The following is a 26,237-nucleotide window of genomic DNA, read 5'->3' as shown; positions in this document are numbered from 1 at the left end:
CCCTATAGTAGGGGCATGTTGCTGATCCTGCCCTAGAGCATCGGGCAGCATCCTGGGCCTGCACGGAGCCCTGGCAAAGTTATTTTATCTGTGTCCAGACCTGCTCCAGGGAGCAGTGGGGGAGGCCCCATTTGGTCAGGGTGGTGGCCATTGTATTATAAATCTCTGCATTTCTGCAGCAGGCCTTGGCATCCTGCAGGCATTCCTCCACCGCCCACAAGTCCAGGAGGGCCTGGATTTCTGCACCACTCCAAGAGGAGGCATGGTATTTGGACCCCTGGGCAGTCTCCGGGGGCCTCTGCCATTGTGTCTGGCTGCTAAGTGCAGCTGTGAGAATACTGCAGTGAGGAGCTTGTAGCTCTACTGCTCACATGCTCTCAGCTTCCAGCCATGGGGTTCTCTGCACTCCCTGTGGCCTTAAGAAGGGCTGGAGGCAGGAACCATAGAGCACTGATTGCTGTGGACCCGTGCGGCTTCCCAGAGGCCTTTTCTGTCAACAGAAGCCCCCCCCCAGAACATCCAGCCAGTGCTTTGTTGACAGATCTCTGTTGACAGAGGCTTTCTCCCTCATGGCGAGTGGGGTAGAGTTGTCGACAAAAGACTGTGTTCTGTCACCGCGCTTCACAACCTGGAGGCTCTGTGGGTTTTGTCGATAAAACAGCCATTTTGGCAACAAATACCTGCAATCTAGACATAGCTTTAGTCTTTCAATCAAGACTTGAGAACTTCACTATCTCAGCCAAAGGTGATGGGCCTACTGTAGGAGTGCGTAGCTCAAGTTCTCCAGCCTGCGGGAGGTCAGACTAGCTCATTGTGATGGTTCCCTCTGGCCTTAAAGTCTACAAGTCTATGGTTCTGAAGGAAATTGCCTCAGGAATCTCTAGTTACCTGGGAGTCTCTTCTCTGAATGGCGGAATATGGTCATACAGAGACTACCTTCTCATTTAACTCCAGCCACACTTTAGTATATAAATACCTGGGCAGATCTTTGAAAGTGAATGGTAACAAAATATTAAGCACAGAATGGATTTTTAATCATGTGCTTTATTAAAAAAAATTTGAGAAAATAATTTAATTTATGAATCTATGTTTCAAGTACAGGGCTTTCCTCCACACCTTGATTGATGGGTCAGGTAACACAGAACAGGCATCAAACAGAGCCTCTCAGAAGGTGCATAAGCTACTATGCTGCTTTGTGTGGGAGACCTTGCTGTGTGCGGAAGGGCTATCTTTTCGCAGGAGAAAGAGACCAGAATACTACAGATGACTGGAGAGGGGATGTGGTGGGAAAGAGGACCAAATACACTGGCTTTCAGGAGAAAGGAGCTGAAGGGATGGAATGTGGCCCTCAACAAGTTAAGTGACTACTTCTCAGGAGCAGGGCTGAAAACAGGACTGAAGAATTGAAACACAAAAAGCAGGCAGCAGCCTTCAGTGCATCGAACACCAGTAGGAGGTGGCTCCTTCCCTCCTCATCTCCCTCCACGGAAGAGCCAGCAGCATCAGGCCCAGCAGGCCAAAGGTGTCTCAAGGGACATAAGACAGCCAGCCGAGGTCATGCTGTTGCCATTTGGCATAGAAGCAATTTATAACTTCATATGCCTCCAAGGGTGACTTGGAACACACACACTCTACGTTCTTCCACTCAAGCCGCAACAACAAGACTCTAATTTCAGCTCTAATTGCACAAACTAGACCATTCCAGGAGATGGCAATAGTGGGGCGAGGGGAAAAGGTATAGTTATGTAATTCTACATAGTTACGTAATTAATCTGAGAATAACACCCTGCAGGATTTCATTCGTTGGTCTCAGGCAGCTCCTGACAGAGAGATCACATCAAGCTATAAAAGTGATATATTACCGAAAGACGGAGCTAACCCGTCTACAGGACAAACTGGGCGGCCACTCCACTCCCACAGCTGCTGTGCAACCGTCCTACGGCGGGGAGGTTACCTGGTGCTGAAGGTTGGGCAGTGGAGGCAGAAGGGGTCACCTCTCTCACCATACACAGGCCACGTGGGCAGTGGGCACGCCCACCCGTTCTACCCTACTGTACCAGCCCACACCACCCTGTCAGCCCCCTGTGCCTCGTTTCTCTGCAATGGCAGGAATTGGAGCGCCGCTCCGGTTCCCACCCCTGTGGAGGAGTGAGGCACAGCAGGCTGGGAGGGCCGCACGGCACGGCAGTGTGGAGCAGGCTGCCGCTCCTGCCACCCACTGGGTGAGTGTTGGGAGAGAGGGGAAATGAACGCTGCTGCCTCCGCTGCGCCTGGCCCTCAGATCCAACTAATCGCTGGCTCTATGGCCTGAGGAGTGGCTAAAGAGGCAGGGCAAGTGCAGAGCAGAGATGGGGTGGGAGAAAGATGGGGTCTGCAGTGCAGGGGAGGTTGCCCTAGGCCCTGCTCCCCCACCCCACCCCAGGAAACATAGGAACTGTCATACCAGAGCCAAACAGAGCAATGGTTCATCTACCCTGTTTTGACAGCGACCAATAAGCCACAGGCTGCAGACCAAGGTGTAACATATCCTCAAACAGGCAATGGTCTGGTACGGCTACGGTCTGAAGAAGTGGGTCTGTCCCATGAAAGCTCACCTAATAAATTATTTTGTTAGTCTTTGAAGTGCTACTTGACTGCTTTTTTTGTTTTGATAGTATATAGACTAGCACGGCTCCTTCTCTGTTACTACTCAAATGGGCAGTTATGGAACAAGTTGCTCATAGGCCTAATGAAACCAGCATTGGACATAAATCTTACCTTTTTCTGAGTTCGGCTTACGCCCTGGAGGATGAGGCTTCTGAAGGCTTTCAAACCATCCCAGACTACAGTAATCCTTTCAGGAGCCTGATCTGTCTTGCTTACCCTTACCCCACTTATAAAAGTATTTGCTTACAAATCCAGCACATAAAAATACAAAAGCCTCACAGCATACTATTACTGAAAAATTGTGGATGTTCTCAGTTTCACCACATAATCATAAAAATATCAATTGGACTATAAATATTGTGCTTCCATTTCTGCGGATGGTGTACAGAACAACATAAACAAGTCATTGTCAACATGAAATTTTAGTATATACTTACTTTGCTAGTACTTTTCATGGAGCTTGTTGTAAAACTAGGCAAATAGCTAGACAAGTTGATGTACCCCACGGAAGACTTCTTTATAACCCCATGAGTACCCATATGCTTTGGTGACTGCCACTCCCTTACAAACTTGGCAGGGCATGGAAGGGGTGTTTCAGCTTGGAAAAGAGACTGTCGGGGGAGGGAAGAAACATGACAGAGGTCTATGAAATTTTGGCAGGAGTGGAGAAAGTGAGTAAGATGATGTTGTTTATTCTTTCACATAACACCAGAACTGTGATATCAACAGACAAAAGGCAGTACACAAATCAACCTGTGGAATTCGTTGTCTGGGCAAACAAAAGGAAGTACACACACAATCTGCGGAACACATTGTCTGCGGATGTCGTGAAGGCAAAAGCTATAAATAGATTAAAAAATACTTAAATATGCTTATGAAGGATAAATCCATCAATGCCTATTAGCCAAAATGGGCAGAGATACCACACTGTGTTCTTGAGCCTCTTGTAACAGAAATGAGAATTTAAAAAAGTAACTATCCAAATAAATGTCCACTCATTTCTGAACCCTGCTGAGCTGGTCTGAATAATATCTTGTGGCAACAAAAGCAGTGGAGAAATGCAAGCCACTGCCACCCTGTCTCCCCACAGCCTAATTTATTTGTGCCTATGTACCCCTCCTGAGAAACTTCTCATGCTCTGATGAGGAGGAAGCAGGTGTCCCTCAAAGAAAAGGCAGCCTATCACAAAATAAGTGAAAAAACGTAATGGGTTTGTCTACGCTTGCCCCCAGCTTCGAAGGGGCATGGTAATCAGGGTGATGGGAGATTACTAATGGAGTGCTGCGATGAACATGTAGCACTTCTTCAGGCTAACTTTCCCCTGTGGCAACTTGGAAGTGTCAAAATTTTGGGGAGTAGAGGCACTTTGAAGTAGCATGGGCACTACAAAGTGCCTGTGGCTACACGCATGCCAGCACGTCGAAGTTTGACACTTCAAAATTGCCACGGGGGAGAATTAGCCTAATTAAGTGCTGCATATTCCCTGCAGCACTACATTAGCCATCTCTCATCATCCTGATCACCATGCCCCCTTCAAAGCTGGGGGCAAGTGTAGACCCAGCCAATGCGTCAGAAAGGAAGAGCAAATACTGTGATAGATATAACAATATCCCAGACAAGCCTTATGGAATTAAGATAGGCGTTACAGAACTAAGTTCAATGCCTTAGGGTTCCATAGTATTAAAAATGCAATTTTTTGTGTGCTATTGTGAGACTGTGTGCAACTTCAGGGATGCTAATGAAACTCCTCTGGTTACCAGCTCTTTGAAGCTACCCCTGGACAGCTTGTATAGCTCAAACTGGATTCTCCAGGGAACAACAAAGAAAGGATTTTTGGATAAATTGCCTGGTTTTAAACAGGCTCAGGGCCTTCAGTCTGATGGAGCAAACAGATTAGGGGTACCAGCTCTCCCTCAATTAACATGTGGTCTTCCTGCCAGGAGAGCTGGCAACCCTAAAACAGGAAGGACCTTTGATTCACCCAGGGTTGGAAAGTCTTGGATTTTTGAGGATCCCCGAGACTATGCTAGTGCTGAGATGAAGCTGTGATGACCTTAAAACCACCAGAAAACACCTCATGAAATTCTGACGGACTGCTCCTGCCAGAGCCCACAGTGTTGGGGTGATGCCTGGAAAGCTTATTAGGATGTGTGGGTTCTTTTAGTGCTATAAACATTTCCTCTGTAGTGCTTTTGCATGAAAGAATGAAATAGGTTTGATTTGGAAGGGGTGGTACCTTATACTTATCTCTGAAGAGAAAGTAAGCAGGCCTGCTTAGGCAGAGCATCTAGCTGAGATACCAAAATACAGTCAGACAGTGGATGGCCAGGAAAGCCTGAAGCCTAGAGTGGATGCCCCACCTGAACAATAGCTGGGGAGTATAGGTGCAATTCACTGTGAGACAATAACCTTGAACTGTAAAGCTAACCACCACCTTAAAAAACAGTCTTCTCCAAACAGAGTAGGTGAGTGAGAATCCTATGATATGACATTTTTAAATAAGCAGCTCCATTCTCTAACAGTGCCTTCAGTGCAGGAGAAAGCAAGTCAACAGAGAGACATTAGAGAAGAAAAAAATGCAAGCATCTCAGATGCAACACACAGCCCAGAGCAAGTGTACTACCAATAGTCTGATCAATAAATGAATAAGATACCTTCTAACATATAATTAGTTCACTTCGATACTGTACACCACACTTCCATCACCTGTAGGATGCATCCACAGAAACAAACAGCTCAAAGATCTGCCCATTTCCAAAGAGGTCCACAAATGAAAACAAGTTGAAAACCACTGAGTTGCAGCAAGAGGAGGTGCAATTGTAACCCACACACCCAGGGATACAGTTCACTCTCCTGTGTAGTGGAACCTAGACACATCTGTCTTCGCTGAAAGACAGCAGGCTTTCAGATCAAACTGTGGAGGTTCATGCAATAAGCTCCAGAGGTCCCAGGTTTGAGTATGCCTGCGGGTAGTTATACAATCAACCATTTAGACATGTTCTTCTCAGTAACAGCATTGCCCAGGGAATTAGTCAAATGACCAAGGGCTTTAGTTTACTCCAAGAACCCCAAGGATCTTCTAATGTCAAATATGTTGGGGAAAAAAAGAAAACTGTACTAAAGCGGGCGGGTGAATGCAGGAAGGATGTTGGCAGAGCAGGCTCATCACGGTGCAATTCTGAAAGCACCCTGGACAGGAAATACTGAGAAGCCTCAGCTCCATTTTGTCCTCAAAAAACTTTGTAGATGGTCACTGGAGCCTTACAGCTCCTTCTGCAAGTGAAGTAATTTCCCAAGGAAAATAAGCTTCCACGTAAGAAAGCTGAGCTTGTAGGTAGTTCAAAGACAACTTTCATCAGCTTTATGACAATACTTAACCTACGATGCACTGCATCCTGGAAGCAGCAACACGATGCTTCTTTCCTTTGTCCACAGCCTGTCCTGAGAACAGAGCCCTGATGAGCAGCGGAGACCAATTTCTATTTGTAGATATCTATATCTGTGGGTAGACAATTGTATTGGCACAGGGCTCTACAGATGAATACCTAAGACATCCCCCTTTCAAGCCCTCAACCAGGGAAGATCTGCTCCATCAGACCCAGCGCAGAGACCACTTGTCAAAGTCTATCAGCTCCTGCCACTTATCTTCACTATGAAACCGAGCGTATTTTTACGTCTGATATCACAGCATCAACAAATCTGTAGTTCTAATACATTTTAGTTGCTTGAGATAAATTCCTGGACTCCACCGGCCATTTCTTCCACCAGCTAGCAAATGAAAACTACGACTTGTCTTGTCTGCATTAGAACATCACCACTTATTAACTGTTAGGAAAACAGAATGGATGTGACCTGATGCAGTCCTTTGGGACATGAGACCTTATGGGTATGTCTGTCTACACTGCAATTAAACTCTCCCATTGACCTTCTTTAGCAGGGATGGGAAAGTAAGCCAAGAGCAGACACGTCGACTCTAACTACACAATTGACATAGGTAGAATTGCATATCTGCAGTCAACTTATTTTGCTTGGTAGCCTCAGTCTGAGTTCTCTATGTCCGAATCAGATAACTCAGGCCAACCACAGGATTTTAACTAGAGTGTAAAAAACTGAATAAATCATGTCATTAGTCTTCAAAGTGCTACATTTCTGCTCTTTTGTTTTGCACTGTGTAAAATATGTCTTAAGGGATTGGAAAGTTCTGTCTGCCTTCCACTAAGGAGGCAAGGCCCCAGAGTTAGAATTCCATACAAAATGGATTTTCAGAAAGCATCTACTACCTGCTGCAGCAAACCTGTTTAGCCTTTGTCCTTCCCTAGTATGTATCTTATATGACCATACCTAGCAGGGAGGGGAAAAAAAAAGAATTATCCAAAAATTTCTATGACTAGTACTTCTATTTTTCCCTCTTCAGCTTTGCATTAGTTGTAACTTTTAAAAGTTATTGTGTGGTGTAGCATAAATAAAAGCAAGATTGCATAATGGAACTGGATATTATACAGTTTACTTTCTCAAAGCAGTACTTTGATTACAGGATAAAGCCAGGAGGAGAAAAACAGCAAATACAGCAGTTTTGCACAAGGAGGGGTATAATTTTAATACTAGTGATACAGCTCAGCATAAACCACATATGAATCCAGCATAATTTTATTTTAAGGGTTATGGCTGAGATTCAGAATCCAAAATGCTAAAAACCACATTTCTTAATATTTTCTTTCCAGGACTTCAGTGCACGCCATGTTTCCTTGTGTGAAATATGCATCCATATTCTGCTTGATAGCACTAAGACTCCAAACATTTCCTAGATAACACTAGTTCCTGCTTTTGTGATTCCCCAATGCCCTTGCTAAGTAGTAACAGACAGCAGAGGACCCTCACGGCAGTTTTGCTGATGGTCAGGCTCACACTCAGGCAGCAGTTGCTCTCAATGTTGTGCGGTGCTGCAGGGGAGATTGATGTGCAGGGTAACCAGAAGAGAGGGAGGCAAAGGAGGGGAAACCTGTAGCCCTCTTCCCAGCAAGCTGTGTCTACCACTCACACACACCTCCCGCTACCTTACCCCATCCTGCAGGCTCAGATAGGAGTCTTCCCTGCAGGGGATGCCGTAAGTGTTGGGCCCACGGTGTGCGGCATGGCCTAGCACATTACCATACCTGCTCATTCCTCGGCCATGGGTGTCATTATGCTCCCCTATGACTTCTGTGTCCCAAAAGGACAGTGTCTGCTGTCTGACCAACATATGGCTATGCTCAAAGCATATCGCCAGCATCTGAAGACCAACCTTCAGTGTCGGTTCAGGGATCTGGGCTGAACAACATACATGAAGTCTCCCGTGATGACAGTCCTTGTATCTTCTCCTCACAGCTGGGTCAGCTGTGAATGTGGCACGTCCCCATCTCACACACAATCTACCTACATGCACGGGATCCACAGAAGGAAGTGCCCCCAGGATGACCTGCTCCAGGAGCAGATATCCTGCCTGTTGACCATCACACAGAGCCTGGAGAAGGAGCAGGTGGAGCATGAGTGGACTGAGAGCACTGCTGGGCTGCCTGGGACCACCTGATGTGCCAGCAGTACAGCAGGGCCATAGCAATGGAATGCCTGGTGTCCTGCACAGAGGGGCCACTGGCCACATCCCCACCCCACACCAGCCTTCCCTTCCTACTGTCCACAGGGGCCACTGGAGCTCTGGAACAGGGGGCGGCAGGACCCTCTGGGTAGGCAGTGCTCACAGCCCCATGCCTGAGCTCCCTCCTCCCTCCTGCATTCCAGATTCCTGTCCTCTTCCCTCCCTCCCCTGTTGTATGTTTCCCCTATAAACACCCCACTTTGTTCCAGAAACTGTATGTTGTTATTTGTTCTGCAAGGAAAGGAGGGGGATGGTGGGAAGGGAGGGCAGGGGAGATGGAAATTTGGAAAACAGGGACCCCTTGTGGAGAAGCACCAGGGAAAGAGACCCAGAAGTGGCCCTGCAGAAAACTGTCCTTGAAGGCCTACCTGATGAGCACAGTCCCTCAATGTGCTCTATGTATGGCACAAGTGTCTGGCTGCTCATAGACCCTGGCCTCAGCTCCCTGACACTGGGAGGAAACCCTTCTCCTTGGTCCCACACAAGTTGTGGAGCACACAACAGGCCACCATCACAGATGGGATGTTGCTACTCGCTGAGGTCCAGGCAGGTGATGAGACACAGGATCCTCATCTTGAGATGGCTGAACACACATTCCACACCATGCAGCACCTGATCAGGGGTCAAGACTGCCAATGTAGGGCTTCATTAGCCAGGAGAGACTGCATTGCTCAGAAGGACGATGGGCACGTCCACCTCCCCAACTCTGCTGGTACAGTCAGGGAAGAAGGTGCCAGTGTGCATCTTCCAGAAAATAAGTGCATCAGGAGCATTTCCTGTCCACTCAACATCGGTGGCCCTTGTGCCCCATGAAGACCTGCAGCACCATGAAGAGGTAGCCTTTGCAGTTCCCATAGTCCACAGCCTGGCGGACAAGGACCAGGATGGGGATGTGGGTGCCATCTAGGGCCCTCCCACAGTTAAAGAGAACCCTGCAAGATTGAATGTGGTAGTGTTGCTCTTCCACTTAGTATAGACGAGCCCTAAATTTCACTTAGCCTGAATCAGACACTTTCAGGAAAGTGATTTTACTGAGGAGGAGCTAGAGGAGGAGGAGCTAAGTTAATCTCTTAAGTATCTTAAGTGACTTTACTTTTTCAGGAGCCATATAAAATTAGGTTGAACTGTCACTCTAGACCCTGCCTACCTACATGCAGAATGACACTGTGAGGTGAATCACGAGACTGTAGGTGCAGTCAAAACAACAAAAGGCAGGAGACAAAAGTTAGTATCTCTCTCAGCCTGCATAAAGGAAGAATAAACCGTTCTACCCTAGTTGAAACATGCAGTGCAAGTTGCACAGCCTGAAGATTAATGCAGGGAACCGGGAATCAAGGCTCTCAAACCCATTTCCAACTGCCACTAACCACTGTCTGACCATATGGAAGTTGCACACTCCCTGACTCAATCTACCATGAGTTCAGTCTATGAGTAACTAAACATGTGGCAAATGAAAGAGAATCTTGATGTACTGAGACTCCGAGTATGCTGGTCACGCATTAAGGGGGCATGTTTTCTATAACTCACTAACACACAGAAGAGTAATTGGTCCATGCCCTTCCGCTGTGCACTAAATGTTCCCTAGTGAACAATAATGTAGTGCTGTCTAAAAAAGCACTTAATTAAAGCACACTCGGAAACATTTAGTGCAAACCTGAGTGGTTGACACGGGCCAATTACTGTGCAGGACGTTCACCTGCATTAGAAAGCACACCCACCAACATCACATGAACCCAGTTTGTAGATGTTAAAAAGAAGCTGACCCTTCAGCATCACTGCTTTAACCAATATTAAATTCTTCTAATCCAACAAAACACCCACCCTTTCCATATTTTAAGAGAAAGATCCTCTTCTTCATTTTCTAAAGACATTCTCTAAGTCGACTAAATGAAAATGCAGGTTGTTGCTGTTACGGGTATGACTTAGGCATCTCAACATAGAGAATAATTATTTATCATTACAAATTGATATCAAAAGACATCAGAAGCAATGAAGTGCGGCAGTTAAGCAATGTCAGTCTGCATTGTACTTGACGTTGTATTTTCCATTTTTTAAATGTATAATCTAATAGACCAGTTTGATCTCCCAGGACCTGATGGTCCCAAACAAGGGGATTTGCTGAACCAGCGGAAGCCCCGTGCTGCCAACCCACCTCTTCCCCCACTCAGTCCCCCCTACCACTGGCTTCAGCATTGGCTGCTGCAGACCCATCACCAGCACCAACTCCAGGCCCACTGCCACTCGCTCACTGCAAGCTCTGGCCCCTGCCATGGCTCTGCTGCTGAGAGCACCAGCTCCCGCTGAAAGCTCTGGCCTGGCCTGGCCATGGCCTCTGCACACCCACTGAAGGGTCCCAACCTGGCCACGGCCCCCGCTGAGGGCTCCGTCCTTGACTGTAGCCCCCATGTCTCCACTGGGGGCTCCAGCACCTACCAGCTCTGCTGCCATGGAAGACTCTAGGTTTGGTTGCAGCCCCCAGACCCTGACTCAGGGCTCTAGCCCCTCTGCAGTCCCATGGCCAGGGGATCTCTGGTCTAGCAACATCTGTGGTCTTGCTGGACCAGAAATGTTGCGGGACCAAAGAATCCCAGTTTTCAGTGGTGCAACCTGCACTTCATGAAATCTCCACCGTAAAACAGCCAGGCTGTGCATTGTGGTTCAGCTACAAGGACATTGGACATGTTATTTTCTAACTTTGGAAGGATTTTTTTTATCCTCCACATCCTTCCTGTACCGTTAACAAAGCTTGCCCATATAGAGGCGGTGTCACTTGCATATTTCCTGGGACTACCTCTCACCTTCAGCAACTCTTCTCAGTGGCTACCGATGCAGTGGGCACTACGTGGAGGGAAGGCATCAGTTGAGTCTATATAGAGGCATCTTTAAACACAAAAGGGGGAGGATCTAATAGCATTAAGATTCTTAAGCAGAGTCCTCCTCACCAGTGTCCTTCACTCCACTCTCTTCTTCCCCCACATATGCCCACTGAGGGGGGGCAAAAAACAGCAGCTGCCCCCAGACCCGGTTTTTCAAAGGGACCCAGAGCTCCAGCTCCCTTTGAAACACCACAGCAGTGCTGCTCCAAGTGCGAGGCAGCTGGGTGGCCAGTGGCACAGTGCCAGTGGTGCTGAGGGTGGACTGCCTTGGGCCCCACCCTGTCTGCTCTTGGCCCTGCCCTCTCCAGGGCACAGGGCCAGGCCTCCTTCCCACCTTGCCTCACGACCTTCAATGGCTTGTAGACATTATGGCCCACAAACAGCAAGTTGTGGGAAATTATAGTAACCCCTCAACTGGAGTATATCAAGTAAAGCTCTAGGATATGACTAAAGGACAGCAAAGATAACAATCTCTCTTTACTGCTGCACCAAAAGGTAAGAATTTAACCCCAACCATTCATATAAGATCTGCTGCTCATTAAGTCTTTTCCTCCTGTTCACCAACAGATGCCAGGCAAAAGCTCATTCAGACCACTGAAACATCTGTACACCCTGGTGACTATCCCATCTCAAGCAAACATCAGGGTTGTTTTTTAATCTAAAAATGTAGCTACTAGTTACTTAACTGGTTAATTTAAACAAGGTCTTGTAACTTTCATGCTAAGCTTCCAAGCCAGTTATTTTTTTTTCTTTTTTATGAAGTATAACACCCTTTACATGTAGAGGTATTTCATTGTATGTATCTACCAAGAATAGCTGTAGTTTGGAAGAATTTTAAAACACAGCATTAAAACTTTACTGTTATGTGTACTTGCAAGCATTAACAATACGAAAATACTGGCCATGTCAGCAGGGAAAATTAGCCACTGTCGACTAGCCATTCTTACTGTTATGTCACCTTTTCAGCATTAGCGCACCTAAACTTGAGCCTCTGCAGCAATAAAATTTGCCTTCTGAAAGCACATTTGCTCCATTTTACATGTCTATAAAATATTGATGAACAAAAAGGGTACAATATGAAATTACATCTGAAGAAGGATAAACCATCTGAGACTGCTAATAGGTAGACCAATCCTTCCACATCTGAAACTGCTGAATATCTGAAATCTTTCGTTCTGTTCTTCCCGTAACACTCTCTCCTTTGGTTGTCAGGCAAACATAATATAACAAAGTGTAGTCTAATCAATTTTCCCCACATTTTTCCCTCATTCAACGTGAGTCCAAATAGCCAACTTTGCACTGTTCCAATTTGATTCAAATAAAGAATATACTGATCCCATACATCAGAGAGTTTCCCTTTTACCTTTAGCTCCTCTCTTTTCACCATACAAAATATTTGTTGTGATTGCCTATTGACATACATAAACTGGACATCTTTTATTTTGATTTTAAAACGACAATGAACATGATTCTAACTGAAGCTTCCTTGCCTTGACTAAACGGCTTCCACTGGGTGTAGGACTGTGTCACTTTCAACATATAATTTTGGAGGTTCTTCATTAGCATTTAAATTCCTTATTTTTTTAGGAGGGAAACAAAAAGTTACTTGCACTTAATAATGTTAGCCTTTAAATGGGCCTAATTAAGCACTGAATGTTAGATGTCACTTAAGTGAGCCATATACAAAAGGTTAAGTACAAGTCGAAACTCTCTGATCCAGCACCCTCAGGACCTCACCAGTGCCAGATGAGAGAATTTGCCAGACTACAGGAGGTCAATATTGTCTAGCAGCCTTACCAACACTTCCACTGCTTACTGGGTTCTTAGAAGACATTTAGGTGTAAATTACAGCTAAATAAGAGCACAGAACACTGACGGCCAGTACACGTGGCTGTAAACAAACTTGATGGGACTACAGGAAACTTGGCCATACCCACGATAAGTGGTCATCCCATTAACTAATAATCAAACCAGATTACGGATGTTGCCAGACACGAGAGTGCTAGATTACAGAAATTCAACCTGTATTTCACTTTGTTTCCAGTCAAACAGCTGAAGAAGTTTTCTGTTCTTTTTCAAAGTGACTGTGTATTTCATTGTTGCACTAATAATATTTGATGTCTTGTTTTTGTTCGGTTTTTAGTTTGGTTTAGAAAATGTTCAGACTTGATAGATTTTTAGGGAATGCACAAAGTATGGAATATCCCTTGGAAATTACAAAATTCAAGAAATTCTTTTCTCTGTATCTGAAATTTGTCCTTAACCTTGAGGTTAATGTAGTTTTTCAGATTGGGCTGTGTGTGTTCCAATAAGGTAGTTATAGTATCCTTTATAAACTTTTCCTCTCTGACACTGCAACCCCAAGCCTTTCCTATGCTAGGATTTGGAAGCTGTTATCTAAACTAAAGTGTATGGATGTATAATATGCATTAGCTAAGGACTGGAGACATCATGCAGAACAGAGAGGAAAAATGTGCACCAGAATACTGCAAAATGAGCAGGAGCTTAAATATATTTGCTTTAAAAAGAGTCACAGATGATATATAGCATACACCAGAAATTTTCAAATGTCTATCAATTTCATTTTGTACTATATTCTAACGAACAAAACCAAGGTTCTAGTCCCCAGAGAGGACTACTTCCATGCCAAGTTTCCGACTAATTAGTTTTTGATATAACCATACATCCAAACATTTAAAAAATTTCCTCCTGCCTTCTCTTATTTATGTACATACACAGGAAAAAAATACTCTTTCACTCTCCTATAGCCCAGAAAGGGCTTTTTTTAATCTCAAGGTTATTTTTACCCAGATAGCAAGCATGGAAAGCTCTGCTCCAAACCTGAATGCTTTTGAAAAATATCAATGCACAAAATTGAAGCATTAAGTGGAAACTTCTGAACCCTTAACTCTAGTGAGTACTGACAGGTACTTGCTATAAAGAATGATTTCTAGTGTGCTAAAGGGATATAATGGCAACCCTTCTCTGTCAGTAAGAAATTGTACTTGTACTTTCCTGGAGGAGTTTCCATATGATTTTCTACACATAATGTTTGTATTGTGGTAGTGCCCAGAAACCCTACTTTGGAATAGGTGCCTGACTTTTTTTTTCTTTTTGGCATATGATCCCAAGATATGGGCTTACATAACCGTTCCACTCCCTTTAAACATACAGAAGTGTTTAAGAACTGTGTGACTGTGAAGGCAACACAGAACCAACCACTTTCCCCTTTAGTCAGATGTAGTTACCCTCTTTCATGTACTTTATTGATAGTATTCCACTCTCCTTCTTCAGGTCCAGTACAAATGCATACATGCAACCCATTCTCTCCATGAATAAGGTAAGGGCTTCTTCAGACAGCTTCCAAAGATTCACAACCATTTGCTAATTATGCCCATCACCTCACTACTCAGAGGCTTGCTCTACAGCAGTGGGCATGCTCCACATTCTTATTTATAGAAACTCTTAAAAAAAAAAAAGGTTCTTTTTGGTTAGACAGTGATTTTTTTCAACTCAGTCAAGAACCAAAACTCACTGTACTGCCCAGTTTGCCTCTAAATACCTTTCCCACAAAGATGAATTTCTTTCCACAGCCCCAAAAGTGTCATGAAAGCACCCACTGACTGGTGCAAGAAATAACCAGCAACCCATCATCACCCTAAAATGCAAGGTTAAAAAGGAAGAGAGAACGATGTAAATCACCTACAGTACTTAATTTCTTCAGGTGCTCACATGCTGTAATAATGAGCATCTTGCAATTAAAAACAAATTCCTGCCATGTTGTTATTGATCCCCAATCACTTAGCACCTCCTGTGTGATCCTACAGATTGCTGGAATCTTAAGAGAACACCCATTCTGGCCTGACACCCACTGAAGTCTTGCCATTGACTTCAAAGGATGAAGATTGGCGGTCTTAGAGCACTATCCCACTGTGAGCTCTGCATGGGCAAACCTCTGCACTCACAAAGAACTCCAATGACATCAAACAGCACCCCTACACAAATGAAGACCCAGCTGGCACAACGGTATCTATCTAACCAGTCTACTTACTCATTCAAATGAATGCAAAAATCCAGAGATTCTACAAGTCATAGGCATTTTTTCAAAATAAAGACACAGAACCAATGATGGCTTCAGACAGGCATCCATCCATCCTTACAGCAGAAGACTACTAGCATTAGGTAAACCAGTCACACAGCCTGTGGTCCTGCAAGCATTTAGAGGAAAGCAGTCTCTCAGAGTTCACCAGGACTACTCATGTACATAAGTGAAGGGTTAGGGCCACAGAGGCATTGCAAGAATTTATAATTACACAGACAAAATATTTCTTGGCACACAATGTTGAAAATTGTTTGAAACTATCTTCAACGCCACACAAGAAACTATGGAATAAAACCAATAGCTTTATGCAAGTGAAATGGAATTGCATCACTGAATACATTTGTATAAGTTTCTGCAGTTAGCCTAGGGGATCAAAAGCTAATGGTTTTTGTCCACCCTTCCCTCCATATTATTTATTAATGACATACTGTAACATTTTAGAGGATAAAGAGACAAGGCACAAAATTTAACTATCTTCCTCAGAAAAATATTTAAAATGCATAGAATTTCAACAGATTTACATACTAGCCTTAAGAAAAATAATGTTTAAGAATAGCCAGTCAACTGGGAAACACTTTACAGGCAACCAGCAAATCTTCATTTACTTAAAAGCGGGAACCAGTTTCATTTTAGGTGCTGAACAACACACACTAAGTAAAAGACAACATATGCTTTATTTTAAGGTTAGTCCTCCCTCCATCCATTGCTGCTGTTGGTCAATGCCACACTGTACTCGTGCAATTACCAAACCCATTCCCCTTGTAACACTGAAGGGCTCAGGACCTTGGAGTATGGAGATCTGAATAAAGCTGTTTCTCCCTTATTCATTCCTCGCCCACACACAAACACCCCGCAAAGAGATTTAAAAAATGGCTCTTTGGAGCAGGAATGGTGCCTGACCCAGAAATTGTTCACATTGGTCCATTTAAGTTTTACTGACAACCTTTAAGCCTTATTTTAAAAAGAGTATTCAGTATTCAGGCTGACAGACTGTTTTTAAATTCACCATGATTTGCATCATATTTGCTTCCAAACAACGCTCCTGGCTTCCGAACGGTCAAGAGAAATCTGCACTTGAGGAGCGCATTGTTTCCTTCTTGGAAGAGAACAGACTAACCATAGTTTTCCTAGACTTGTGTTTGTATTATTTACAGTATAAAGAGAGCTCTTGTTATTGCTCTGACAGGAATGAACGTTAAACGGTAAAAGCACCAGCTAAATGTAAAACTGTGCTCCAGAAAGCAACTGTGTCCAATCCTTCGGCAAACCAGCAGACTCCTTCTCAACTATCCCGACTGCTTGACAACCAAATGCCTCAAATACAAATTTCAGGCCCAGGATTTTGCAGGGCATTAGTCTCAAAACAGGTCCAAATAGGAGTGTCCAACTTCAGAAAGGGGAAATTACCATCTAAAAAATAAGAGAGAAGGGAGCAAGTAGATGGGTTTCCATTTCATCCCTTAGGCAACAGGTGCCATATATACCCAATCAGTTAGTAACCATAGTTGTATTAAAAAAAGAGACTGAGACTATTAACCAATCAGCAATCCATGGAAAATTTCAAGTAAGACTGAATTCTGTTATTGCATTCATATTTCACTAATCTTATATCTTCACTTTCAGACTTTGAATGGACAACTGCCACTGCCAAGGAAGAGGACCAGAGGACCAACAGGGCATAAAGGAAGATCAAGCAGCTAGCTTATGTCTGAACCCCTTCAGTACGTTTGTCAGTCATTCTCCATGTTTTAGTTGGATAGTTCCTTAGCAATTAACTGAGGCAGCAGTTCCCAAATTGGGTGAAGAACAGTGTTCCCTGTAAGCTTAGCGGTTGGGTGGCCACCCAGGAGATTCAAACGCCACCCAGCTGATTAGCAGAGTGCCCACAGCTGGCAGAATGCGTTTCTAAAAGTGATGCACCTCCACACTTGCCTCAGGGCACATAAACTTTATTCCACGCAGGGATGGAAAAACAGGAAACACTGATCAGGAGTCTCAGGACCCCATTTTAATGGGGCTACAAGGGCTGATTTAGATTTACCGGGGTTTGGGGCTGAAGCCTTACCTCCACAACATGGGTCTAAAGTCAAGTCCTGCAGACTTCAGTCTGTGGCAGAGGGGCTCAGATCACAGACCCTCTGCCTGGAACAGCAGCATTCTGGCTTTACCCCTCCCCCAGTCTGGGATGCTGAGGCTCGGTCATGTCACTCCCCCATCCTGGGTTCATGAGTAATTGTTGTTGTCAGAAGGAGGTCGCGTTGCAATGAAGTTTGAGAATGCCTGAATCAAGCATATATTTGTTTGAATAATTAGATTATTTTTTACACAACATAGCTATCTTAACTAACACCTTTATCTTTTCTATTAACAAAGATTTTGTGATGGGATACCTCCATTTTGCTAGGACTATAATTAAGCTTTTGAGACCATATACTTAATAACAGCAGCATCAAGCAAAGTTGGATAAATACCAGTTAGGAGAAAATGTAAAAAGCGAGCTCTGGGGTTATGTTTTTAAACACCACCTAAACTTTTTAATATATGTGTTTAATCTGTAGAATGATGTCTAGACTGTACTCACAAGAAAACACCATTATATTTAATCTTTCATATATGCTTATGGTTAATGGCACTAATAATTTAAAGGCATACACTATTGCAATTACAAACTTAATACACTATAATACTCAGCTTGCACTACTGTACTTGGCGACGGGTCAGTAACTTTGTTATAAAATCCACACTCACTGTTTGTCTTAAGAGTTCTTTTGGAGAAAATATCATGCACTTACAATTTTAGTACCTCAGAGAGAAGTTTGGTACTGCTCTGACATTAACAGGATTGAATTTTTAAGAGACAGATTATACATTTGTAACAGAGTACAAGGCTTTGAATTGCCTGTATGATCAAATACTTTGCACCAAGGTGAACTGAATCACTAATTTTAATCTCAATTTAAATCAACAACCTAGAAATCTTGACTTAAATCAGTGTTAATCCTGTTTTGCATTTGGACATTTAAACTATTTTCCTAAATAAAGGTTGAGCCTCACTAGTTGATAATCATTAAAATGTTGATTTGCAACTACATACAGACACCTAACCAAATTTGATACTTCTTTTTGCTAACCAGGAAGATGTAACGTAACTATCCACATTTATTTAAGCAATTTTTGTAGCTTAACTTTATCAGATTCTTCATTCTTTTAATTTATGATAGAAAAGAGTGATGAATTATTTACTAAGTTGTTACTTGTGATTTATCTCAGGCTGTATTTGGATAGAAACCAAAATTTAATATTCACCAAAACACTTTTTAAAAAATAAGTGTATGAAACTATTTTAAATGCACAAGACACATACTAAAGGTTTATCAAAACATACGTTGCATTTAAAATCAGATTAAACAAAGGAACTCTTATCTGTACGTAGCTTATTTAAGTGATTGTTTTAGTATCACGTCCTTCGAGATTTTAGAACTAGTAGATCTCACCCCTTACATCTATTTCTTAACTCACAGATTGGAAGATAAAAAACAAGCGTTCCTGCTTTTTAATTCCTAAACAGCTTTTTACTTTGAACGAACTAGTCACTGACGTGACCTGGCTATACAAAATAAAATGATAGAAACACTCTTTGCACCTACAGAAGAGGCTACTGCTGTCAAAATCTGATTTAGCACTTCAAACCACGCTGGTTCCAGGTGCTTAGTGAAAGATTACCACCAAGTTCAGTGGTCCGACTTTTTTTAATCTTGGTATGTTTTTGCTGCCCTGGTCATAACTTCAGATAGGCTCATTTTGTAAAAAATAAAATTGTATTTAAATAAAATCCGTTTTCAAAGGATTTTTATCCATCCTGGTTTTTCACTGCTTAAAAGCTGTCCCTGTAATTTTAGTTCACTCTAGATAGAGAAATCCTCAGCAGCTGAAGGCAGAACAAAGATGAAACTTTGGCTGCACCCCTGCTCATTGCTTCTGCTAATTTCCATACCAGAGGGAGCCACACAGCCACTCCCTTTCTTCATCCGCTGACCTAATTTACTAAGAAGCTTAGAGGATGTGCTCCTGCTCCATCTTATAGAAGCCTGTCTCTTTCTTCATCTTATACCAAAGAGGCTCAAACCCTTTTTTTCATGGCATGGCCCACATTTTAATACAGAGGACTATTTGGTAAGCACCTATCCTTCCCATTCAAGATCAAGTAACTTTCCTGTGACAACTAGAGTGTTTGCCTACATGGAAAACTAAAACGGAGAGAGCAATGTATATTTAGCTGTTCTCTAATGCAATTTAGCAACTGGGAGTAAAGAGAAGCCAGACAGCATCACGTTCATTTTGAAAACATCTGCCCTAAAATAATAGGGCAATGTACAGACTGTTGCAATGGGATCCATTAAGGCTAGGTGCAAGGAGCGGGTTGATTTTTAAAGAAACCAAAAAACTTAAAAAAAAAAAAAAAAAAAAATCACTCCACTAAGAGTGCAGTATCTGTCTCAGTTTCAGAAATTATCAAAACCTGTTTTAATTCTATGAATGGTGAATATAAAGGTATTTGAAATATTCCAACCATTGAAGCTGTTTGCTCTTCCATTCAATAGTCCATATTTTTAAAACATATTGTTATAAATATCTGATTTGCAAAGATTCTTTTTTCCCCCGAAACCGGGCCTACTTCGGGTCCCCCCCCCCCCACAGAACCCAAGAGACAAGAATTTACACTTTTGAAAGGTGTTCTTTTCAAAAGGACATCAAACGTGTGTGCTTCTTTCAACTGTTACTCAAGGGTCCCTCATTTTGCACCTTTAAAACATAATAAGCCTTGAGCACACACAAAAAAAAAAGCCTGCTTTCACAATAAAGTAATCTGAACAGTACCAACCCCCAGTTTGTTAAGACTCCCTCCCAAAAAGACATAGACGTAGAAAGACCTTGACTGGTAATTGTTTTATTTACGTGATGCCCAAATACACTTCAAAGGTTTTGAAAGGTAATCATCTTTAGGAACATATCTGTAAACACAGAACAACAATTTAGAGAAATTAACTGTAAACCTAGAGAATTTTCTCCTCTATAGAAAATTCATTCTGAATTCTAATTTCTTTGCAATCTACTTGTACATAAGCCTGAGAGGAAAATAAAGATGAATAATACTACAGTATAGCTCTTTACAGCTTCTTCTAAAACAGTTACTTTACTGAGTCTGTAGAATCCTGATTAGAAAAGATGTGGTTGAATTTTTATTACAACTTCCCTTATGGACTAAAACCAGTAACCTTAGGCATTCAAACTGCATTATGAATAAGAATATGGCTGAGCACACAAACTTTTTAACCTCTGCTCTGGAACTGTTCTGCCATGCTCACATATTTATAAAAAGGAGGTAGAGAGGAGAAGCTATCAAAACAGTCCATGTTATTAAATAAAACTAATTTGGAAATGAGTGGGCCAGATACAATATGAAATCAGAGTCAAGTAACGCTCTTCATTAACACCCTGCAGCTCTGCTATTGTTAAGACAGCAGTCTCACTCAGTGTTTCTATTAGAAGCCTTGATTTTTCAGGCATCTATCTCACCAATAAAGCTTGCTCTAGAATTAAATTTAAGAAATAAGTTCTTACACTGGGAGCGCAGGATAGCTGATATCTTTAAAAGAGAAAATTCTGTGAAAAGAACTTTTCTGAATGTTGTAATTCACACAGTTATAAAAAAAAGTTCTGGTTTTAGCCAACTGATTTCTGCCCTTTACCCTAACCTCCACCGTGCAGCATTCCTGCCATTCATCGGTAGGGTTCCCCATACGTATTCACCCTTCTCTCCGTTGCTCCCTTCCTCAAGGTTTTTCACAGCATCTGCCACCACCCTCCACCCCCATCATCAGAGCTAAAATAGAACAGACAGCAGATCACAAAAAAAGAGGCCAGATGCCAGATGGACTGTCTGCATTTGAGTGATGCAGGCCTTTAACTCCTTATGAGTTAGGCATCCTGAATCACAGTTGTATGAGGAGCATTTATTAAAATAAATGTTTTCAAGCCTTTCATTTGTAACCTGTTGGAAAAGTAACTGGTTTTCACACATTATGTTTTCGGACCCATGGATTGACGGCCGACTTGTGGCATTCCAGCTCTGGAAGGGAGGGGAAGGAGCTGGACAAGATGCAAATCAGGTGATTCGCAGCTCTTCAGAAAGCACAGAAGAGGAGGGGTAGGAGTAGGAAGTGTGGGGTTATAGTGCCCCAGTGTGCTAGAGGTGCATGGGGGAGGGGGAAAGCATGGGGGTCTGCAGGACACAGGTGGACCCGCTGCAGCCCACAGATTGCCCATCACTGCTTTACACAACATGCAGCTGAGAGTGAGCCGATGAGGTCAGACCATCCTATGTTCTTGCTGTTTTGACAATAGGCCAGCTCTGCTCTGACTTACACTAGCAGAAAACCAAACCTCAACAAGGTTAATGATATGGCTTAATTTTTACCTTCCCCTAGTTCCTAGCCCAAGTCAAGAGTAGAGAAATGGAAAATAAGATTCTGTGATTGGTAGTCTGTCTCTTTAACGCAGGGGTGAGCAAACTTTTTATGTCGGGCCCCACTCCTCCCCGCCTGTTTAATGTAATCCAAACCAAGGGAAATTTTGGTTATGTTCAGATAAAAAAAACTTTGGGCACATGTAAGAAAATAAATAGGTGGAATGTAAAACTTTATTAATCAGTATATAAATGTGAATACACATACACAAAACAGTAACATATTTCAACATTTTTAAAGAGATGGAGGAGACTGACACCCAGCAGCTGATTGTGCTGTGCCCCCCCTTACAAAATGCCATACCCTCCTGAGGGGACCTTCCCTCCACTTTGCTCACCCCTGTTTTAATAGAAATGCATCTGATGAAATAAGTCTGTGCTCACAACAGCTCATGCTCAAAACTTTTCTGTTAGTCTATAAGGTGCCACAGGACCCTTCATTGCTGTTACAGATCCAGACTAACACGGCTACCCCTCTGATACCTGTTTTAATAGACAGTCTGGGGTGTGTTTGTTTTTCTTCTGAGATTCAGTTCTGCTCCAACCTGGGTCTTCCAGTCTTGTGTGAGATGTGGATGTATAAGTAACTGTGGTGACAATTAAGTTGGAATAGTAGATTTTTGTTTATTGTTGCAGTATTCTCTGTCTTTACTCTTTCTGTTCTCAAGAAACAAGGAAAGAGGAGAACCAGACAAAAGTATGCTCTTGGGTAAAGGTTGTTGGGTTTCTAACACTTTGAAGAGACAAATTATCCAAACTTTGCTGGAAACAGAGGTACTACTGGTCCACAAATAGGATTCTAAGGACTTATTTAGATGAGAGAAATTGGCACTGGCAAGGCCTCCCTGGTATAGCCACTCTGTAATGGTGCAAAATAGAGTTTATTAGCATGAAATATACCAAAAAAAGTATATATGCAGGGGTGGGGGGAACCACATGGTTGATGGTACACCCTTGCAATAAGTCCACTCTGGAATCTTGCACCACTGGCATCATGGCTGGGTTTTGATTTGTTTGTTTTCACTCTGGGGTCTAATACAGGTCTTTTTTGTTCCTAAACTCTGACTTGTGTGGATCGCTGTTTTTCTTTACAAGCCAACCCAGTTGCCTGGCTTGTGTCACAGGCCTACAGAATTGTTTTTAAATGGGATTAGTGCTCATGAAAAGTGCTGGCTCAACAGGACTGCAGATTTAAGTCTTCTGTTTATCCAGAGCCCACAGATAACCCACACACAGCGGTTACCATTAGAAAGGCAAAATTGAAAAGGTGCAATGTATTCAGCATCATTTGTACAGTTATTCCATAATCGTACGAGAGAAAGATACTCTGAGATACTACTGTAGGATAATTGCTGGGAAGAACACCCTTCTCATTTGCGATGACAGCACAAATTTCACTATAAATTTGCCCAATCCTTGGGCAGAAGGATTTACCTGTAAGTGTGAGAGAAGGATTCAGTCTTCCTGACCATTAAAACCATCACACCTTTTTGTTGTGGATGGCATCAAAATTGCCAAACGATGTTAACAAAGTTGATGGGTATTAAGATGGACACTGCCATAACAATAGTTTAACAGATTAAATTCTGAGATGTCTTTTGAATGAAGTATGCAAATTAATAAGAAAAATAATGTGCCCTTCGGAAAAAGCAGAGCATTATTTATGTGTTTTAGTTATTACTGAAAATGGGCAATGTCTGTTTAGGATATACTATACAGAATGACATGACATCTAGTTACAGTATTTCAAAAAGACTTTGCATATTACAGAAGTATTAACATGGTAATACACAATTAAGCTTTTATTAGTATGAAGTGACAAGCTTGTTTCACGATACTGTGTCAATGAAGTTCAGATTAAGATCTCTAACAGTACACAGTGGGGCCATTATATCATATCATCACTGCATACCATTAAAGAGAGACTTTAATCTGCAAATCATTGCCAAGACATGCTGCTCACGTCAGCAATCTGCTAGGGTTGAAGATCAGGCTCTTATGAAAATATCAGCCCCTGGGTTTGTTTGAAAATCCAGGGCCCCAATTACACAGCCATTAGATCTCATTAATGCATCTGGGTCATAAAGAATTAGTTGCTAGATTCTGAATTTGGTTATGAATACATGACAGATACTATGACACAGATTAAGTCAGAAAATATGCCACTGTCTTTTGTTAGGAATCTAACCAAAGCCAAGTACCCACTACATTTTTAATTTAAATAAATATTTTTGAATTACCAGGTTGTTTTTGCACAAGATGCTTGTTTTTACAATCAGCATAGGCGAGGCCAGAAACACAAAGTTGAAGGACAGGGCAGAGAAAACCCAGAGTAAAAATCATAGGGAAATGCTTTTCTCTCCCCCACCTGCCTACATACTGCACAACAGCGACACAGTGGCCAGCAACAGCCAACAGGTTTGCAGTTTCACACCATCACTATCAGCATTGCAAGAGTTATGCAGTATCAGCACAAGAGAGTCATAATGGTGATAAAATTGAAAACATGGCTGTTGAAAAACCTTATCCCTCTGTATAGCTGCACTGCTTCAACAGAATGAGACTGTCTTCAGATAAGGCACAAACCAAACCATGAAGCAGTGCAGTAGCTTCACCTGATAGAGACTGCTTAATCAAAACCTCACAAATGCAAATATGATTTGCTCTCTACCTGGCATAAGCGTTTTTATATAGAGAGATAACATCGCCTGCGGATGAGTGCACCAGCAATAAAGTTGATCATACTAAATGCACATGGCACTCACCAAAACAGCGGATTTGAGGGGTGGGCAGCAGAAGGAAGATAGGTGAGCAGCCTCCAAAACACACTGAGTATCAGTCGAAAGGGGGTGGGGGGGCTGATAGCTTTCTTTGGGAAATCCACAAGGTGCTAGGGATTTTAAAATAGCAAACGAAACCCAACCTCAGAGAGTCCCTATGAGCTCCTTCCAGTGCTATGTCGTATTACAACCCCCCCTCCCCCGCAAATGGGCTGTGCATCCTTCAGAAGGGGGAAGAGAGATGGAAAAGCAGCAGGGCTGTGGTTACAGCATCCCGTGGTCCCCGTAGCGGTGCACCACGCATCTCATGCGAAACCACCAGGCTAGTCTGCGACACGGGCCCCGCTGGTCAATTTCATGTCCTTGGGCCCCGGCTGCCCTTCTGCAGCCCCTTGGGCCACCAGCAACAGAGGGGCAGCAGCTGGGTTCCTCCCGCAGCTTAAGTTTGGCCGGCGAGGAAGGAAAAGGGAGGGGGACGCGGCTGTCCTGGGAAAGGCGCAAGGCTACGTCTGGGCGGGCAGCAGGGGCACTACCGAGGGAGCAAACTTCAGGTCCGAGATGCCCCGTGAACACGGCGCATTGCCCGGAGCAGCGCCGCCTGCCCAGGCGCAGGAGGGAGGTAGCCCGGCCCGGAGCCAGGCAACCCCCCTTGGCCCCGGGAACTCTCTAACGCGCTGCATTTGCTCCTTTGAGGGAGGGGCTTTTTTTACAGGGTAAAAATATCTGGGGCACGAGCCCCGGGGACACCCTAGGACGGGCAGCGGCGGGAGGCGCCGGGCACCTGGCAGCCCAGCCGGCACCCGGGCGTCTGCGCAGCCCAACGCGAGCTGCAGCTGCAGCGGCCCCTGCCCCTCCCGGCCCCAGGCGCGCCGTGGGGCGGGGGAGAGGGGGTGTCTGCAGCGCCCCCAGCCCGTCGCGGGGGGGAGGGTGCCCGGGGCGGGGCGGGGCCGGGCCGCGCACTCACCCAGAAGACGAAGGAGTAGATGATTAGCAGGGTTTTCAGACACGTTATCACGGGTTTGGTCTCCATCCTCCTCGATGCCATACTACTGAGGGCCCGGCTGCTGGGGGAGGGGAGGGGGCTCAGCGCTCGGCTCGCTCCAGCCTGCAGCTTATCCGCGCCGCCTGCCCCGCCGCTCATTCACGGCGCCGCCTCCCGCCTGAGCCCAGCATTGTGGAGTCACAGGCGCCGGGAGCGCGGCGCGCTGCCCGCCCAGCCCAGCCCAGCCCAGCCCAGCCCAGCCCAGGCCCGCGCCGCAGGGAGCCGCACACGCGCCCCCTGCTGCTGGGCCGGCGTCCGGCCCCGTTCGCCGGGGGCAGCGGGGTGGAAGGCCACCAGGAAAGGGCAGGTGCAAGGGGGCGGGTAGTTTCCGGCCAAGGCCTGGCGCTCGAGCCGCTCCTCGGACGCGGCGCGTTCAGGGGTTGTGTGGCGGCCTGAGCTATAGGAGCGGTAAGCTCGGAGGGGGAGCCGGGTCAGGCTGTAGCTTCACAGGCAGCAGCCGGCGCCCGGTAGCGCCTTAAAGGGTAACAATTTTATTTATTAGGTGATGAGGTTTCGTGGGAAAGCTCCACTTCCACGGCTGCATATTTAGGGAAGGGGGGAACCTGATCGCAGAAACCACAGGTGCTGTCTTGCAGCTTTCCCCCAGGGAGCTCAACTTTCAGTCAGCTCCAG

The 26,237-nt window shown here is 44.2% G+C and overlaps 1 protein-coding gene and 2 long non-coding RNA genes across 4 annotated transcripts in view; 1 reads left to right on the top strand and 2 right to left on the bottom strand.

The window, feature by feature from the left end:
- Positions 1–25,780, bottom strand: part of TSPAN7 (tetraspanin 7) — a 159,836-nt gene extending 134,056 nt beyond the window's left edge. The window contains exon 1 of the mRNA XM_074994798.1: positions 25,527–25,780. Coding sequence (XP_074850899.1) covers positions 25,527–25,703 — 177 coding nt within the window. The 5' untranslated portion in view covers positions 25,704–25,780. The remainder of the gene's footprint in view (positions 1–25,526) is intronic.
- On the bottom strand, positions 16,530–24,609 carry LOC142013448 (uncharacterized). The gene is made up of 3 exons (XR_012645645.1): positions 24,548–24,609; positions 17,322–17,536; positions 16,530–16,666 (listed from the first exon to the last, which is right to left on the bottom strand). It is a non-coding gene; the product is annotated as an uncharacterized LOC142013448 (long non-coding RNA).
- Positions 25,781–25,901: 121 nt separating the features above from the next.
- The window catches only part of LOC142013442 (uncharacterized), a 40,461-nt gene continuing 40,125 nt past the window's right edge, over positions 25,902–26,237 (top strand). For both annotated transcript variants that reach the window (XR_012645644.1, XR_012645642.1), the window contains exon 1: positions 25,902–26,012. This is a non-coding gene — a long non-coding RNA (uncharacterized LOC142013442). The remainder of the gene's footprint in view (positions 26,013–26,237) is intronic.

This window comes from Carettochelys insculpta, chromosome 1 (genome assembly GCF_033958435.1).
Source record: "Carettochelys insculpta isolate YL-2023 chromosome 1, ASM3395843v1, whole genome shotgun sequence".
Lineage (NCBI taxonomy): Eukaryota > Metazoa > Chordata > Testudines > Carettochelyidae > Carettochelys > Carettochelys insculpta.
This window is presented reverse-complemented; position numbering and strand designations above follow the sequence as displayed.